This window comes from Carcharodon carcharias, chromosome 31, assembly GCF_017639515.1.
Source record: "Carcharodon carcharias isolate sCarCar2 chromosome 31, sCarCar2.pri, whole genome shotgun sequence".
Taxonomy (NCBI): domain Eukaryota; kingdom Metazoa; phylum Chordata; class Chondrichthyes; order Lamniformes; family Lamnidae; genus Carcharodon; species Carcharodon carcharias.
Window position 1 is genome coordinate 21,074,223 of NC_054497.1, and position 15,951 is coordinate 21,090,173.

Sequence of the window (15,951 nt, forward strand, 5' to 3'; positions counted from 1 at the left end):
TGGACTTTCTATTCCCCAAGTTGGCCTTTACTTCATGTGAATGTTACCTGCCACATGTCAGCACAAGCCTGGGTATTAACTGCATTCTGCTGTAGACTGGCACGGGCTGCTTCAGAGGAATTGTAATTGGAGCTGAACACTAGAATTGTTAGCGAAAAGCCCCACTCCTAATCTTATGATAGAGGGACAGTCATTGTTGAAGCAACTGAAGGTGGCTGGACTGAATAGTTCTCGGAGGAACTCCTACAGTGATGTCCTGGCTGTGATAACCTGCCTCTGACAACCACAACCAGTCTCAGGCATGACTCCCAACACTGTAGGATTTTCCCTTTAACCCAGCCTTATTGGCCTCACTTCTGCTAGAGCTCTCAAGATATAGCTTCAGTCTAATGGGTAGAAACAACCTTCCTGCTCTTGGAGGGGTCCTAGGTGAAATGAAATAAAGCAAGGTCAATCTGGCTTCTCGCGTGTTACCAGAATCAGTGACCTCAGAGAGGGCACAGGGCTGATTGAGAAATGTGTTATGGCTATCGTTGGCTTGGCGTATCATGGCCACTGTTCTAAAACTTCTCGTGGGCAATTAGGGATGGGAAAGAAATGCTGGCCTTGCCAGTGATGCTCACATCCCACGAATGAATTAAAAAAAGGTGAAAAGCCTAAACATTCCCCTTTGATTGAAAAAATAAAACGATGAGCATTGCAATAAAAGGAAGCTTTTATTAGAATTTACAGTTTCTACCAGTCTGAGAGCAGTGGTGTAAAGAGGTGTTATCTTTAGTGAGGGGTGAGTTTTAGGTTGGGGAAGGGGTGTTCTATACTTGTTTTTGGAACAATGAAAGCTACTTTATTCCAGTTGTGTCCTACCTTGATCAAAGACTGGTGCATGATCTGGCCTGCTGGTTTAATCATACTCGTTTCCTCTTTCCTCTAAGGTGTAAGGAGTGTTCCAGCACTCTGCTCCCTGGAGCCTACAAACCTGGCGCACACTTGGGCACCTTTGTCTGTACACACCATCGAGGACGAGTCACCGGACAGCTGCAGCGTCCTCTGTCCGGACAGACCCTGCAATCACACCATGGCTCCTTGCCTGCACAGAGACTTTCATCAGCTAGCCCACTGACACTAAACCTTTCCCAGGGACCCACAGAAGGATCAGAAGATTATAAAGGCAGCCTGTCATTAGAGACAAAAATAAATGAAGAGGAAGGTGGTGAGCAGATGAGCACACAAGCGGGTCTTTCCCTTTCAGTTAAACGGCTTTCTGCAGCCTTTTCAGTTCCCACTAAAAACACTCACTCTACGACTGGCACAACATCAAGACAACTGGAGCTTTCGCATAGCTCTGACCTCAAGGATACATCAAAGCCTGGGGTGGGGGAATCTCAACTATCAGAGGAAGCACTAAAGCCAACAGAATCCTGTGATCCCAGAGAACAGTCTGAGCTTGGTGTGGGTGAGCAGCCATTGCCAGGGTCGCAGTCTGACCTGCAGAATTCTCAGAATGAGCAATGGCAAGCAGCACACTTGGTGACGGGCACGGCCACAGAGAATGCAGCAAGCACCAACACCTCGGGGACTCCAGCCAGATCCACCGGCGACAGCCCGCACACAAACCTGGCTTCAGTAAACAAGGAAACCCCTGACGAGAAGCTGAAGTCTCCTCCGGTTCCTGTTCCGAGGAAAACAGTTGACTCTGCTTCGTCACCCGTGACAACACCACGTCCAGTACCTCGGACGCGAATTAGCTTTGGTGGTGGTAGTGTAACAAGTGAAACAGCTATCCTGAAATCGGAGAGCAGTGTACTGGTAAATGGTATGTGATGCTTCTACAATAATTGCGAGTTTTATTGGTACAGTACCTTTAATGTAGGAATCCGTCCCAATGCGTGTCAGAGTGAGGAAAAGAATGGATAATAAAGAATAAGAGTAGCAGGTTTGCACAAAAGCTTGGTAAAAGAAATGGATCTTAAGGAAGGTTTTAAAGATGAAAGTTCCTGAGTTTAGGGCCTGGTTGGCAGAGGCTACAATCGTTAACAGTACGGTGAAGTGAGAGGGTACTTGGGACGCTGTGGAGTTCAAGATTGGAGTTGTAGGGCTGAAGGGAATCACATGAATGTGGTGGGGCAAGGCCATGGAGAGAGTTAAACATGAGAACAATATAAACCTGAGGCACTGAGGAGACAGTGTAAGTCAGTAGAGTTTTGAGTGTAAAAGGGCTGCACTGCATTTTCCCCTTATTTCCAGGCTTTCATTTTCTTAATAAGTATCTTGTATGACACTTTGTTGAATTCCTTCCAAAAGTCCACATAAAGAACATCTACTACACCACTTTGATCAACCTTCTCTGTTAATTCATCGAAGAATTCAAGCAAGTTCATCAGACATGATTTGCTTGTGACTAATCATGCTGGCTTCTCCCAAATGAAAGCTTATTTTGCTCCTGATAATTGTTTCCAATGACTTCCCTGTACTAAGCTAGGTGAAAATGTATGTTGTGAGGAGGACACATTGAGCCTGCAAAGAGATATCGACAGGTTAAGTGAGTGGGCAACAAGATGGCAGATGGAACATATTGTGGGGAAATGTGAGGTTATTCACTTTTCACTTTTCTTGTAGGAGTAGTAAAGCAGAATACTTGAAGTATTGCTGCATCAGTACAGGGCATTGATGAAGCTACACCTCCTGTTTCTATTGCTAACCAAGTTACAGATAGAGTTACCAGCTTCAACCACGGTGTTCCCCTACTACCTTTGAATGGCTTCCTGTAAACAGCACTTGCTGTCTCCCATCTGTATAACATCTTATAATCCTGGAAAAACTCAGCAGGTCTGGCAGCATCGGCGGAGAAGAAAAGAGTTGACGTTTCGAGTCCTCATGACCCTTCGACAGAACTTGAGTTCAAGTTCTGTCGAAGGGTCATGAGGACTCGAAACGTCAACTCTTTTCTTCTCCGCCGATGCTGCCAAACCTGCTGAGTTTTTCCAGGTAATTCTGTTTTTGTTTTGGATTTCCAGCATCCGCAGTTTTTTTTTTTGTTTTTTTTTTTGTTTTTATCTTATAATCCTGTTGTTCCAGGAGGATAGTTTCAGTTTAGGCTTGCATGCAGCAAGGATACATTTAAAGATATGTTAAAAATATTGCGTGTAGATGCATTTCCTGTCGACAAATACTCCTGTTCTCAGTTTTTGGCTCATGCTTTTATGTTAATGTTTAACGTCAAAACAGCCTGTGGAATAAATGTAATAAGAACTTCCATTGTTTGTTGATGAACCAACATTGTCATTAAAGTTATCAGTTACTAAGAAAAGGTAATATCCAAAATAAATTCAAAGAATGAATATTTCTTCATAGTTTGATCACATTTACCCAGTGCATTGTCTTGTATGTCACTGCCTTCTTTAAAGTTTATACTTGGAAAAAATATAGATAGTCTTGGAATATATAGATATTTAGAAAGTCTTGGAATTTATATAGAACTTCTTGACCTCAGGATGTCCAAAAGCTCTTTACAGCCAATGAAGTACTTTTGAAGTGTAGTCACTTGTAATGTAGGAATCATGCCAGCCAATTTGCACACAGCAAGATCCCACAATTAGCAACGTGATAATAATCAGATAATCTGCTGTTTTGTTGAACAAGAAATATTGGCCAGGCGCAAGTGATAATTCTTGTGTTCTTGGAATAGTGCCATGGGATCTTTTATGTCCACCTGAGGGGGCAGATAGGGTCTAGGTTAAACACTCATTCAAAAGACAGTAGCTCCGATGGCAGAGCACTCACTCATTGTGCTGCACTGGAGTGTAAGCCTGAATTTTGTGCTTGGGGTCACTGGAGTCAGGATCTTGCTACTCAGAAGCAAAGGAGATGATACTAAGCCACGGTTGAAATAAAGACCTAAACTTGTCTCAAAAACCTGGGCTTCGACTGGAAATTTTTACCTCAGTAAATTTGTTCCAAACACACCTGGATATTTTGAAAATATGCAGTTTGCAGAATTTCCTGATGTAAATCAGTAAATTTGAGTTGGTGGCACAGTGTGTCCCCCTTATCCAGAGGGTTTGAAAATTGCTTTGCCTTAGCCAAAAGATTTCCAAGCTGAAGATTCAATTCCCAGGGATGTGTTTCAAAAAAGCCTGTAAAATATTAACAGTTTTTCAATGGTGAAGGGCCCATTAGGGGAGACGGTGGCATAGTGGTAATACTGCTAGAATAGTAAGGTCTGCACATAGCCTATCCTTCAGTAAAAGATTGTCCGCTCCTTGTTAACCTTCACAAGGGGAGATAGTGGTGTAGAAGTAATGTCACTGGACTAGTAATCCAGAGGCCCAGGCTGTGGGGACACAGGTTCAAATCACACCATGGCAGCTGGTGGAATTTAAATTTAATTAATAAATTCAATTATTTAATAAATCTGAAATTAGAAGCCTCTCAGTAATGGTGACTGTGAAATGATCATTGATTGTTGTAAAAACCCATCTGGTTCACCCATGTCCTTCAGAGAAGGAAATCTTCCTTTCTTACCTGGTCTGGCCTACATGTGATTCCAGACCCACAGCAATGTGGCTGACTTTTAACTGCCCCCTGAAATGGCCTAGCAAGCTACTTAGTTGTACCAAGCCCCTACAGAAAAGTCAATAACAGATGGACTGTAGCGGTTCAAGAAGGTGGCTCACCACCTCGTCCTCAAGGGCAATCAGGAATGCTGGCCAAGCTGGTGACACCCACATTTCATAAAAGAATAAAAAAAATACAAACATAATTAACACTGTGGTGATTAGAAGCTATATAGTTCCTTGTCTTCAGTCGAAAAGTTGAAAATTCATTAGCAAACTTAATCTCTTAGGGCTTAAGCAGTTTTAACATTTAAAAAAACTGCATGAAGAGTGAATTTGAGCGTTCAATAAAACTTTTCGTTCACTGAAATTTGATCCTTGCCATCTGTGTTGATAGGTGATCTTACAATGCACTAGTTCCTTTAGTGCAAAGCCAAGACTGAAGACAGGGAAACATGGACAGTACACCCTGATGGTAGCAGGTCATGGAAGGAGGCTGATAAGGATTAGTGAAATTTGGATCCTATTGTCCTCGGTCCCCTCCTCCCCACGGTTGTGAGACCCTGACCTCTCCCCTGCTGTCAGATCCCAATAACCTCCAATTCCTGCAGGTTATTATACATCCCAAAGCTTATGCACTCTTATCAGTGCAGCTGAACCCCAACCTTCTCCTTCCTAATGTTGCCCCTTCGATCTCCGAAACCCAGGCTGCCTTCTCAATGCTCACCAGCTGTTAGACTGCATTCCCAATAATCCCTGATTTCACTGCATACTCCTAGATTATGAACCATCCTTCTCCAATACTCCCAGATCAGTGGACCCCAATTCCTAGGACTTGTCCTTTTGTTTTCAGACCACTCTACTATTGTGCTCTCAGCACCACGTGATTTATAGTAATAAACCCGACCTCCTCTCCCCCACATTACTGCCAGAACCCAGGCTGGACCAAGAAATCTCTATAATACATCCTATTATAAAACTTCTAACTCGTCATCTGCCATCAGGGGATGTTCTAAATTAAATTAAATTAAATAGAACCATGTTGCAGAGTGGGTGTAATTGTTGAATGAGTCACTTCATGAGGTATAGGAACCGCTATTTTTAAATTGTGATGACTTAAGTTTTGCAGAATTCTTAAATGAGCAAAAGGCAAATTTGGCTGATGTGGGCTTAGCTAATTCTCCATTTCTGCACAGTGTCACTACCCATTGTGATCACAAAGTTATCTTCACTGTGAGCAGTGAGTCTGGCCTCTTTCCCTGTGTTTTAAATAGCTTTGAATAACATTGTGAAATGTACTCCCAGAATTACAAGCTAACAAGTCATGGCTTCAAAAATAACTTGCAAAGTACTTTTGACACTTTTCCTCATATAGCAAGCTATTTGGGTCAGTGAGAAAATGATACAAGAAGTTATGTTTGTCAGGATAGACTGGAGGAGGTGGGGCTTTGTTCTAGAACCGTAGAAAAGTTACAGCGCAGGAAGGGGCCATTCAGTCCATCATGTCTGTGCCGGCCATAAAAAGAGAAAAAAAGAAGCTAGCTGCTCATTTTTAATCTCACTTTCCAGCACCTGGTCCGTAGCCTTGCAGGTTACAGCACTTCAGGTACACATCCAGGTAGGTAGCTTTTCAATGAGTTGAATGTTTCAGCCTCAATCACCAATTTCGACAGAGAGTTCCAGATGCCCACCACTCTGGGAGAAAAAAACTTTCCTCATGTTTATCCTATCCTACCCTATCTTCATAGGTGCAATTTTTAAGTCATGGCAACATTCTTGTAAATCTCCTCCATATTCTGTCTGTCCAGATTCTCTACAAATAAAGTCTAAGAGGTGACCTAATGGAGGCCTTTAAGATTATGAAAGGGATAATGGGGTAGACGTTACTCAGTGGGGAGTCCAAATCCAAGAGCATAAATATAAAACAAAAATAAAAATACCTGGAAAAACTCAGCAGGTCTGCCAGCATCTGCGGAGAGGAACACAGTTAACATTTCGAGTCCGTATGACTCTTCAACAGAACTAAGTAAAAATAGAAAAGATGTGAAATATAAGCTGTAGTAGTGGTCTGACTAAGGGCAGGTCCTCTCCTGAACTCCCCATGCCTCGCAGTCTTGCCCTTTCCTCTTCAGCTGCTCATTGGAGCCCCCCCCACCCTTTACAATTTTAATGAGCCATACGACTAGGGCAATGAATGCATGAGCTGGTTTCCCATTGCCTTCCTCACATGTGCTTAAAGGAAGCACAAGTCCTCTTCGTGCAAGATCCTGTGCCCATAAGCAGCCATTGCCGCCTTCGAAAGTTTGCTGGTCAAGGCTTGTGAACCTGAGCATGGGAAATATGAGATAATCACTGATAAATCCATTGAAGAATTCAGGAGAAACTTATTTATCTAGAGAGTGGTTGGAATATGGAACTCAGCGTAGCTGAGGAAAACAGCATAGATGCACTTGAGGGAACAGAAGATAAGCACCTGAGAGAGAATGACATACAGGTCGAGTATCCTTTATCCAAAACCCTTGGGCCTGATTGCATTTTGGATTTCAGATAATTTCGATTTTCGGATGCCACATATAAACTTACATTACAATAGCCTAAACCTAGGCTAGCTATAGCCTAAAGTAAATAAAATGGCTAGAAAAGTAAGATGAGTACTGCATAATAAATATGCTGAATGATAAATACAGGATACCAGTAATAAGCTTCTTTTTGACATGTTCACCACAAAAACCACAAGCACAAACAAACAACTAGACTTCCGTGCTAAAGGTCAACGAGGTTCAAAAGAAATGTGGTTTTTGGATGTGTTCAGTTTTCGGATTTACAGATAAAGGATACTCAACCTTTGGAAGGATACATTGGTGGGAGTAGGGTGGGAGGAGCTCATGTGTGGAACATAAATACTGATATGGAATCTGCTGGACTGAATTACCTATTTCTGTGCTTAAATGCTAAATAATTCTTTGTTTTAAAGAAAAGGCACAGGAAAGGTTCACTAGAATGATTCCAGGAATCAGTGGTTAGAGTTATGAAGAAAGATGTAAAAATGTGGAACTTGTTTCACTGAAACAGCAGGTTAAGGGGAGTTCTGATAGAGGTTTACAAAATTTAGAGAGGGTGAATAGTGAAAGATAGTTTGGAGTAATTGGCAATGTGATAACAAGCAGAGACTAAAGTTTATCACTCAAAATATGAAAGAGAAAATTAGAATGTTTTCAAATAGAAGCTTATTAGAGTTGGGAATGTTTTACCACAAGACATTATTGAGGCAGTGACTAGAACAATTATAATGGAATTTTGGATAAGGATTTGAAAAGGGAGAATATAAAAGGAATACAGGAAATGAGACTGCTGTACACAGCTAAAGTTAGAGAGCTAGCACAGACACTGATCTCTTTCTGTACTATAACTTCTGATCCTGTGAAACATTTCAATGTTATGAGACACTATAAATATAGGTCTTACTTAGGAAGGACATTGAGTCTCCAGATATGGCGAAGCTGGTGTGTTTCAAATTCCTTTGGGATCATTGTGTAAACTTGTCTTTACTGAACTGGCGCTGATTTATGGAATAAGGTTATGAACAGAAACAAACATGTGGCTGAGAATGAGGCCTTATATAGAGTAGAACCGGGAAGGTGCCTGACTTCTCCATGGGCCAAACTGCTTAAAGGGATAAATTGGTTGTTTGATCCAATGTTCCTAAGCCTAAGTATAAAAAAATAAGTTCAAAGTCAGGCCCAGAGGAATTAACAATCTGTAAACAGTACTCTGCTGCAGTGATGAGATCATTCTACAAGTTAGAGGATGCTCATAAAGTATAGGAATCTTTGTGGTACTATACTGCAAATGTCTACTTTAGAATTGTTGGTGATGTTAAGCTTACTTTTAGAGGAATTATAATTATTTTCTAACTATATAACCTCATTAAAAACAAAAGAAAGACTTGCATTTTAATAGTGGCAGTCACACCTTCAGGACATCCCTTAAGTGCTTTACAGCCAATTAGATATTTTTGAAATGCAGTCACTCTTGGAAACTTAGCAGCCTCTGATGGGGCACTGTAACTAGAACAAATTATCAAAGGAAACCTAAAAAATCAAATTAAAATGGTATTTCTGGGTCTGACAATCAAACCCCTTATTTATAGTCTCTTTTAAGCAAACAAATGGTCAAAACAAAGTAACTAATCGGATGACAACCCCTGGTGGGGTACACAGCAACATCCCACAAACAATATGATGATGACAAGATAATCTGTTTTTGTGATGTTGGTTGACGGATAAATTATTGGCCAGGAGACTGGGGAGAACTCCCTTGTGCTTCTTTAACATAGTGCCAAGGAACTTATTGCATCCACCTTAGGGGGTACTCATCTAGTGTCGTTGCTTGTGTGTGCAGGACCAGGGATGAGGTACACCTGTTTAGTATCTCTCAGTAAAGTATGAATCAGTCCCCCTTTTTGAAAGAATGGGAAAGCCATTGTGTGTGATTCCCATGCACGATTCACATAGCAAGAGGGTTTCACTGTTACAACCCCTGGGTCACCTGACCATACTCGATACTGGGCAGTAAAGGTAAACTCCTGATTTTAGATGATGTGGGGTCCAATTACAGAAGAACTTAGTGACATTGAACCTTAGAGATTCTGTACAGCGGACCTGAAATTTGTAACCTGCATAAGTTAAAACTTTGTAACGGCGACTTAGATACGGAGGAACTTGCAAGTTTTTGCAGTAACTATCCTTGAAACCCATGTCACTGTTTATTAACTCTTTCCAGCAGAAGCTTCAATCATTTCTTTTGCCACTTATTTAGGAGGAATGACTGAGCAAACTACACCTGTACCGAAGCCACGTGACTGTCTGCAGTCCCTTGCAGAAAGGTGAGTGTCTTTATGCAGGTACGTTGGCCAGGGCCTTTCGATGGATACCATCTTTGTTAGAAAGCAACTTGCATTGCTCTACTGGACTAGACTTGGTAGCTGCATGGAGCAGGGCATGTGCAGGGAGCAGGGTGCTGTTGGCAATTAATATGGCACTGCTTAAGCTGTGATTTTTATCTGGTGGGTGACTGCTTGATGCTTCACTTTAGTTACAGAGATCCCTTTGATGGCCTAATGCTTGCACTCGCTTGATTGAAGCTTTGTGCATCAGAAAGTCCAGGTGTCTGCTGCTTGCTCAGGCTACCTTCAGCCTCTCGGAATCTGCTCAGGTTTCTCTCCCAATTAGTCTCTGCTCCAATCATTGCAGTTTCCCTAAATGGATCTTTTTGGGATACGGTGCTTGTTAATAGGACCCAAGCCGGTTGATGAAGCCAAAACCAAGGCACAGAGCATTTTTTTTTTATTGAGCGAGCTTATTGACTTGTTCAGTCTCACAGCTCTCCTCCCACCCAACTCAATGCTCCAGCTATCACTTATTCATAGCCTCTTTTAAATAAAACCAAAATCAATAAAATAAACTAATTAAAGTGGGAAGGGGGTAAACAGCCTCTGATGGGGCACTGTAACTAGAACAAAATATCAAAGGAAACCTAAAAAATCAAATTAAAATGGTATTTCTGGGTCTGACGATCAAACCCGCTATTTATAGTCTCTTTTAAGAAAACAAATGGTCAAAACAAAGTAAGTAATAGGATGACAACCCCTGGTGGGGTACTGTAACTAGAACAAACAACGTTAAAGGGATTCCTCGTTGGCCAATACAGGAATTGAACTTGCGACCTATGGTATCGTTAGCATGATGCTTTAACCATCTGAACTAATTGGCCATGAATTTAAATCCCACCAGCAGCCATGGTGGGATTCAAACCACTGCCCCCAGAGCATTAGCCTAGTCTCTGGATTACTGGCCCAGTAGCATTACCCCTACGCCACCATCTTCTCTAATCCCCTATTTATAGCCTCTTTTAAATAAAACAAATGGCCAATAAAACTAATTGTTGGGGATGACAGCCCCTGGTGGGGCACTGTAACAAAAAAATCAATACTTCAAAGGAAACTTACAAAATCAAATCAAACTATCATCCTGGGGCGATGATGCACCCCAACCCTGTGGAGCCCACCGGTCACAGAAGGCCTCAAACATGTCAGTGGAGAGGTGCTCCCTCTCTAGGGTCACCCAGCCTCAAACATAGCCGCAGTGGAGGGGCAGACAGTCAGGTCACACCACCCCTTTGCTGGGCCTGTTGATGGCCACCTAAGGGTTGCTGAGTCCCAGGATTGAACCAGGGACCTTCAGATCTTAAAGCTAACACTCTCCCAACTCAGCTATTCCAGCCGCCGTAAAATCTTAGCTTCATGGTCACCATTACTGAGACAAGCTTTTATATTCCAAATTTTATTAATTGAATTCAAATTTCATCAGCTGCAGTGGTTAGATTTGAATCCATCTCCGCAGAGAATTAACCGGGGTTTCTGGATTATTAGTACAGTAACATTACTAATACGTCACCATCTTCCCTAATCCCCTATTTATAGCTTATTTCAGATAAGAAAAGCTATCAGTTCCAGAATTTTCTATTAACCCCAAGCATTTAACAGGGATGGACACACACAGAGACACAATGACGAGGATGAGATTTGGACCCACGCGTACAAAGCACAATGGATTAACAGTCCATCACCTTAACCCCTCAGCCACCTCATCACTTCCCCTATTTATATGTGCTCGAAGACAATTAATACCCATCACCTGTTTGTCTTGACCATAACAATGTAATTAACAAATCTTAATGATGTAATGTGACAAAACATTAACAGTGCTTGCCTCAGTTTCCTGCTGCTGTTCCAGCATCTCATCAAGGGAGAGCCGAAACTGTGTGCGTTTTGACAGGCTATTGAAAGGGGCAAAGGATGACACCTGATCCTGTCCTCTCCTGGGGCTAAATTTTGCCGTCGGCGAGCAGGAGGTGGGGCCCGCTCGCCAACACGTAAAATAACGCAGGGGAACCCCCATTTAAATCTTCAGGAAGGCGGGGGCGCAGCCAAATCAGGTGCGGGCCTGCCGACTTGTCAATGGCCAATTGAGGCCATTAACAGGATCATTGAAACAATTAAAGGACCTGCCCGTCCAACCTTAAGGTCAGCGGGTTGGCCAGGACCCCTGGCGGCAAATAGAGAAAACATGAAACCACATCCAGTGAGTTTAATAAAGTTTTAGTGTAATTTATGAACATGTCCCATCTCATGTGACATTGACACATGAGGGGGACATGTTAAGGATTTTTTTTTTCTATTTTTAACGTTTTTAAAGCTGTCAGCGATCTCCCTGAGGCAGCACTTAGCCTCAGGGAGATGTGCTCTATTCCGTGGGCACTCTCGCATTTGGGGAACCCCCCCCCACCCACTGGCGGACGTCACACTGGATGGGCCTTAATTGCCCCACCCACATAAAATGGCGGGAGGGCCCGCTTCTCCGGCGGGGATCGGCTCCCCACCCGCTGGAGATTGGGTCGGCCCACCCACCTGGCAGGCAGAAAATTATGCCCCTGGTGTCCACAATATCCTTTACAGTGGTCACCACTGGATAGTGATCAGGAGCATGAACACTTACTTTCCCTTCATCCTTTAACACAGCAGCATGGAGGAACATTCGGCCCATCTAACCTGCATCTCCATTTTGTTCTATCTCTTGCTCCTAACTGCTTGCACACTCTCCACATCCCCTTACATCCCTCCTTCTCAAGTAGGTATTTCTCTCCCTTTTAAAAACTTGAATTCTCTCTGTCCCTCTGGCCATCTAGAGCATACAGACATAGGATTACATATATTTTTTTAAACTTACTCTTTCACAGGATATGGGCGTCACTGGCTAGGCCAGCATTTATTACCCATCCCTAAGTTCCCTTGAGAAGATGATGGTGAGCCACCACCTTGAACTGCTGTAGTCCATGTGGCCTAGGTATACCCACAGTGCTATTAGAAGGGAGTTTGACCCAGAATATACAAGAGCCGGCCATTCAGCCCAGTTAGTCTGTGCCGGTGTTTCTGCTCTACCCTTGCCTCCTCCCATCTTTTCTCATCTAAATCTACCATTGTAACTTTCTAATCCCTAATCTAAGCATAATCATATGCTTATCCAGTTTCCCCTTAAATCCATCTGTTCACTTCAACCACTCCCTGTGGTAGTGAGTTCCACATTCTCACCACTCTGGGTAAAGAACTCCTGATTTCCCTATTGGATTTTTTTGGTGATCATCTTATGTTGATGGCCTCTAGTTATGCTCTTTCCACAAGAGGAAACATTCTTCAGAACTGCATTTAGTATTCTAAGTGTGGTCTAATTATGGTTCAATACAGGTTCAGCTTAAGTTTCCTATTTTTCAATTCTATCCCTGTAGAAATAAAGCCTAGTGCTTGGTTTGCTTTTTTAATGGCCTTGTTACTCTGTCCTTTTAGTGATTAGTGTATTTATACCCTGAGATCCCATTGTTCCTTTTGCTGTTCAACCAAAACTTGCAGCTTCAATAAGTGACCTTCATATTCTCCCTACCAAAATGTGCTACCTCACATTCAGCTGTGTTGAAATTCATTTCATAATTGTTTGCCCATTCTTTAGGTTTATTTATGTAATCTTGTAATTTGTTGGCGTCCTTCTCAGTATTGACTGTCCCCCTCCAATTTGGTGTCTCGGCAAATTTAGAGATTGTGGTTTTGATTCCAAAGTCCAAATCGTTAATGTCAATTGTAAACAGCAGTGATACCCGCACTAATCCTTGTGGAACACCACTTTCCACTGTCTGACGCTCTGAATAATGACCCTTTACTTCCACTTTCCACTTTCTGTCACAAATCCGTTCTGCCACTTGTCCCCTGACTCCACATTCTCTGACATTATTCATTAGTCTATTATGAGGCACCTTATCAAAGGCCTTTTGAAAATCCAGATAAATTACATCTACTATGTTACCATTGTCTACTCTGATACATCCTCAAAAAGTTCAATAAGGTTGGTCAAGCAAGATTTCCCTTTTGAAATCTATGCTGACTATTCATTATTATATTTCTCATTTCTAAATGTTCTTCTGTTCTCTTCTTTAGTAAGGATTTCATCATTTTCTCTATCACTGATGTTAAGCTGACTGGTCTATAATTCCCTGGACATAATCTGTCTCTTATTAAATATAGGAATTACATTAGCTATCTGCCAGTCCCCTGGCACAACACCTTTTACCAACAAATTATTAAATATGAAGAGCAATGCCTCTGCTGCTTTTCCCTAGATTGCGCTTTTCTCCATCTATTAACTTGGTTTTCATCATACTTAAGTCCTTTTCTATCATCATCTTAAAGCATATTATGGCCACTATTGCCTAGACGTTCCCTTACTTTTACCTGCTCTGGTTAATTCCCTATTGCCAGATCCAGTAGCGAATTTTCCTTTGTTGGGCTTTTGGTTTAGAAAGGAGTCCTGAACACATAGTTGGAACTCCATTCCCTTATCCCCATTACCTACCTCTTCTGTGCAATTAATATCAGGGTAGTTGAATTCCCTGTGATGATTATTCCATGTTTTTTACTCAATTCCCTGATTTGTCTACATATATCATCCACCTCCTCTCTTCTACTATGAGGTGGCCTGTAGACTACAGTTAACAGTGTGATAGATCCTTTATCACCTTTTATCTCTTTCTGTATGGATTCTATTTTTGTCTTGCTGATGGCCAGTTAAGCACAGCTACTCCACCTCCCCAATTTCCCTTTCTGTCTTTTCTAAATATGTTATATCCTGCAATGTTTAATTCCCAGTCCTGATTTTTCTGTAGCCATGTCTCAGAAATCCCTATTATCTCTGGGTTCCTCCCAGTGACTGACTGCCTCCAGATCCCCTGTTTTATTATGGACACTGTGTGTGCATTGCTGTGCAGACATTTTAAGTTATTTTTAATAGGATTTCCTTTCATTTCATGTTTAACCACCCTTTTAGGCTCCTGTTCTATTTATTCTCTTGTTAACCATGTTAATGTTCCTGATATGTCTGTCCTATGCCATCATAGGCACAGCCTGGGCAATAATCCAGTGATTATTTCTCTCAAGGTTCTGCTTTTTCATTTAGAGAATAACTCCTGTTACTCTTTCAGCAGGACCTCCTCCCTGTTCCTACCATGTCATTTGTTCCAAAATAGACCACAACAACTTGATTAATCCTCATCCTTTCCAAGTTCTCCTGCTGCTGCCATGTGATATCCCTTATCCTGGCACTGGGTAGGCAACACACCCTTTGGAATTCTTATTCTTGGCTTCAGAGGACATTATCTGGCCCACTGATCAGAGAGCCCTCCCATTACTACCACATTTCTATTCTGCTCTACCTCCCAGTCTGGAGAGTCTTCTGAGCCAAGGTGCCTTGCTCTGCATTGTGGCTGCCCTTTCTGCAATCTTCCTCCTTATTCTCACAGGTGACAATTATATCATCTCTGTTGGACAGGGAAAGTGTCAGCCGGACCCCGTCTCAACTCTCCTAAATCCCTGCCACCCAGCTCCCCGTCAGTCACACTTTCTCTTTCCTGAACGTGCGTTTTCTCCTGGGGTTTGACTATATTCTGGATAAAACTGTCCAGAAATGTCTCCCCCTCACTTATGTGTTGGAATCTCTCCAACTTGCAGTCCAGCTGAATGATTCTGAGTTGGAGAGATTTGGGATGGAGACATCTGCAGATGTCTTTGTTTGTGATAGTCTTGATGTCCACCGTGTTAAAATTCAAACCCACCCACAAGGATTTTGTGCAGTGTCCGTTTCTCTGCTGGATAACTGTAGAGTGCGTCCATTTGAAGGATAAGCACCCTGTACAGGGTGGTGAAAAGGTGTAGGAGGCTGCCCCTTGGGCCAGAATTTTAATCCCGTGGGTGGGCGGGCGCCTGATACGATCGGGTGTAAAATAGTGCGTGATGATGTCGGGCGAGCATCCTGACGTCATTGCGCACTTGTGCGATGTTTCGGTCGGCTGGTGTGCGCGAGAGTCAGCAGTGTACCCGCCAACAGTTAAGAGACCTATTAAGGCCATTAATTTATTAATTAAGAAAGAGTTTTCCCTGCCCGTCCTGCGTTACGGTTGGTGGGCAGGTGAATCGGCCAGGCGGCCTTCGCATTTTTGAGGAAACCTCATCCACGGGCGGGACGAGGTTTTTGATTGTAATTAAAATAAAAATGTTTTGACAGAATTCTTATACTCTATTCACCTGAGGGAATCTGATGTGGGGTCATTTTTTTTCAGGATTTCAAAATCTTTATTTTTGTATTTAAAAATTTTCAGCTCCCTGAGGCAACTCACTGCCTTCAGGGAGCATTCGTTGCACCCGGCCCGTCTACACAGACCTCAGCGCTTGCCCAACCACCCCCACCCCCACCCCGGCAGTGCTGAGCCTTTCAGTGCACGTTTCACACTGGATGCCAAA

At 42.6% G+C, this 15,951-nt stretch overlaps 1 protein-coding gene across 3 annotated transcripts in view; it reads left to right on the forward strand.

Annotated features, from left to right (window-relative positions):
• micall1a (MICAL-like 1a) overlaps positions 1-15,951 on the forward strand; it is an 82,721-nt gene that overhangs the window by 33,221 nt on the left and 33,549 nt on the right. For all 3 annotated transcript variants that reach the window (XM_041177858.1, XM_041177860.1, XM_041177859.1), the window contains 2 exons: positions 933-1,813; positions 9,372-9,438. In XM_041177858.1, the coding sequence (XP_041033792.1) occupies positions 933-1,813; positions 9,372-9,438 (948 nt within the window). The remainder of the gene's footprint in view (positions 1-932; positions 1,814-9,371; positions 9,439-15,951) is intronic.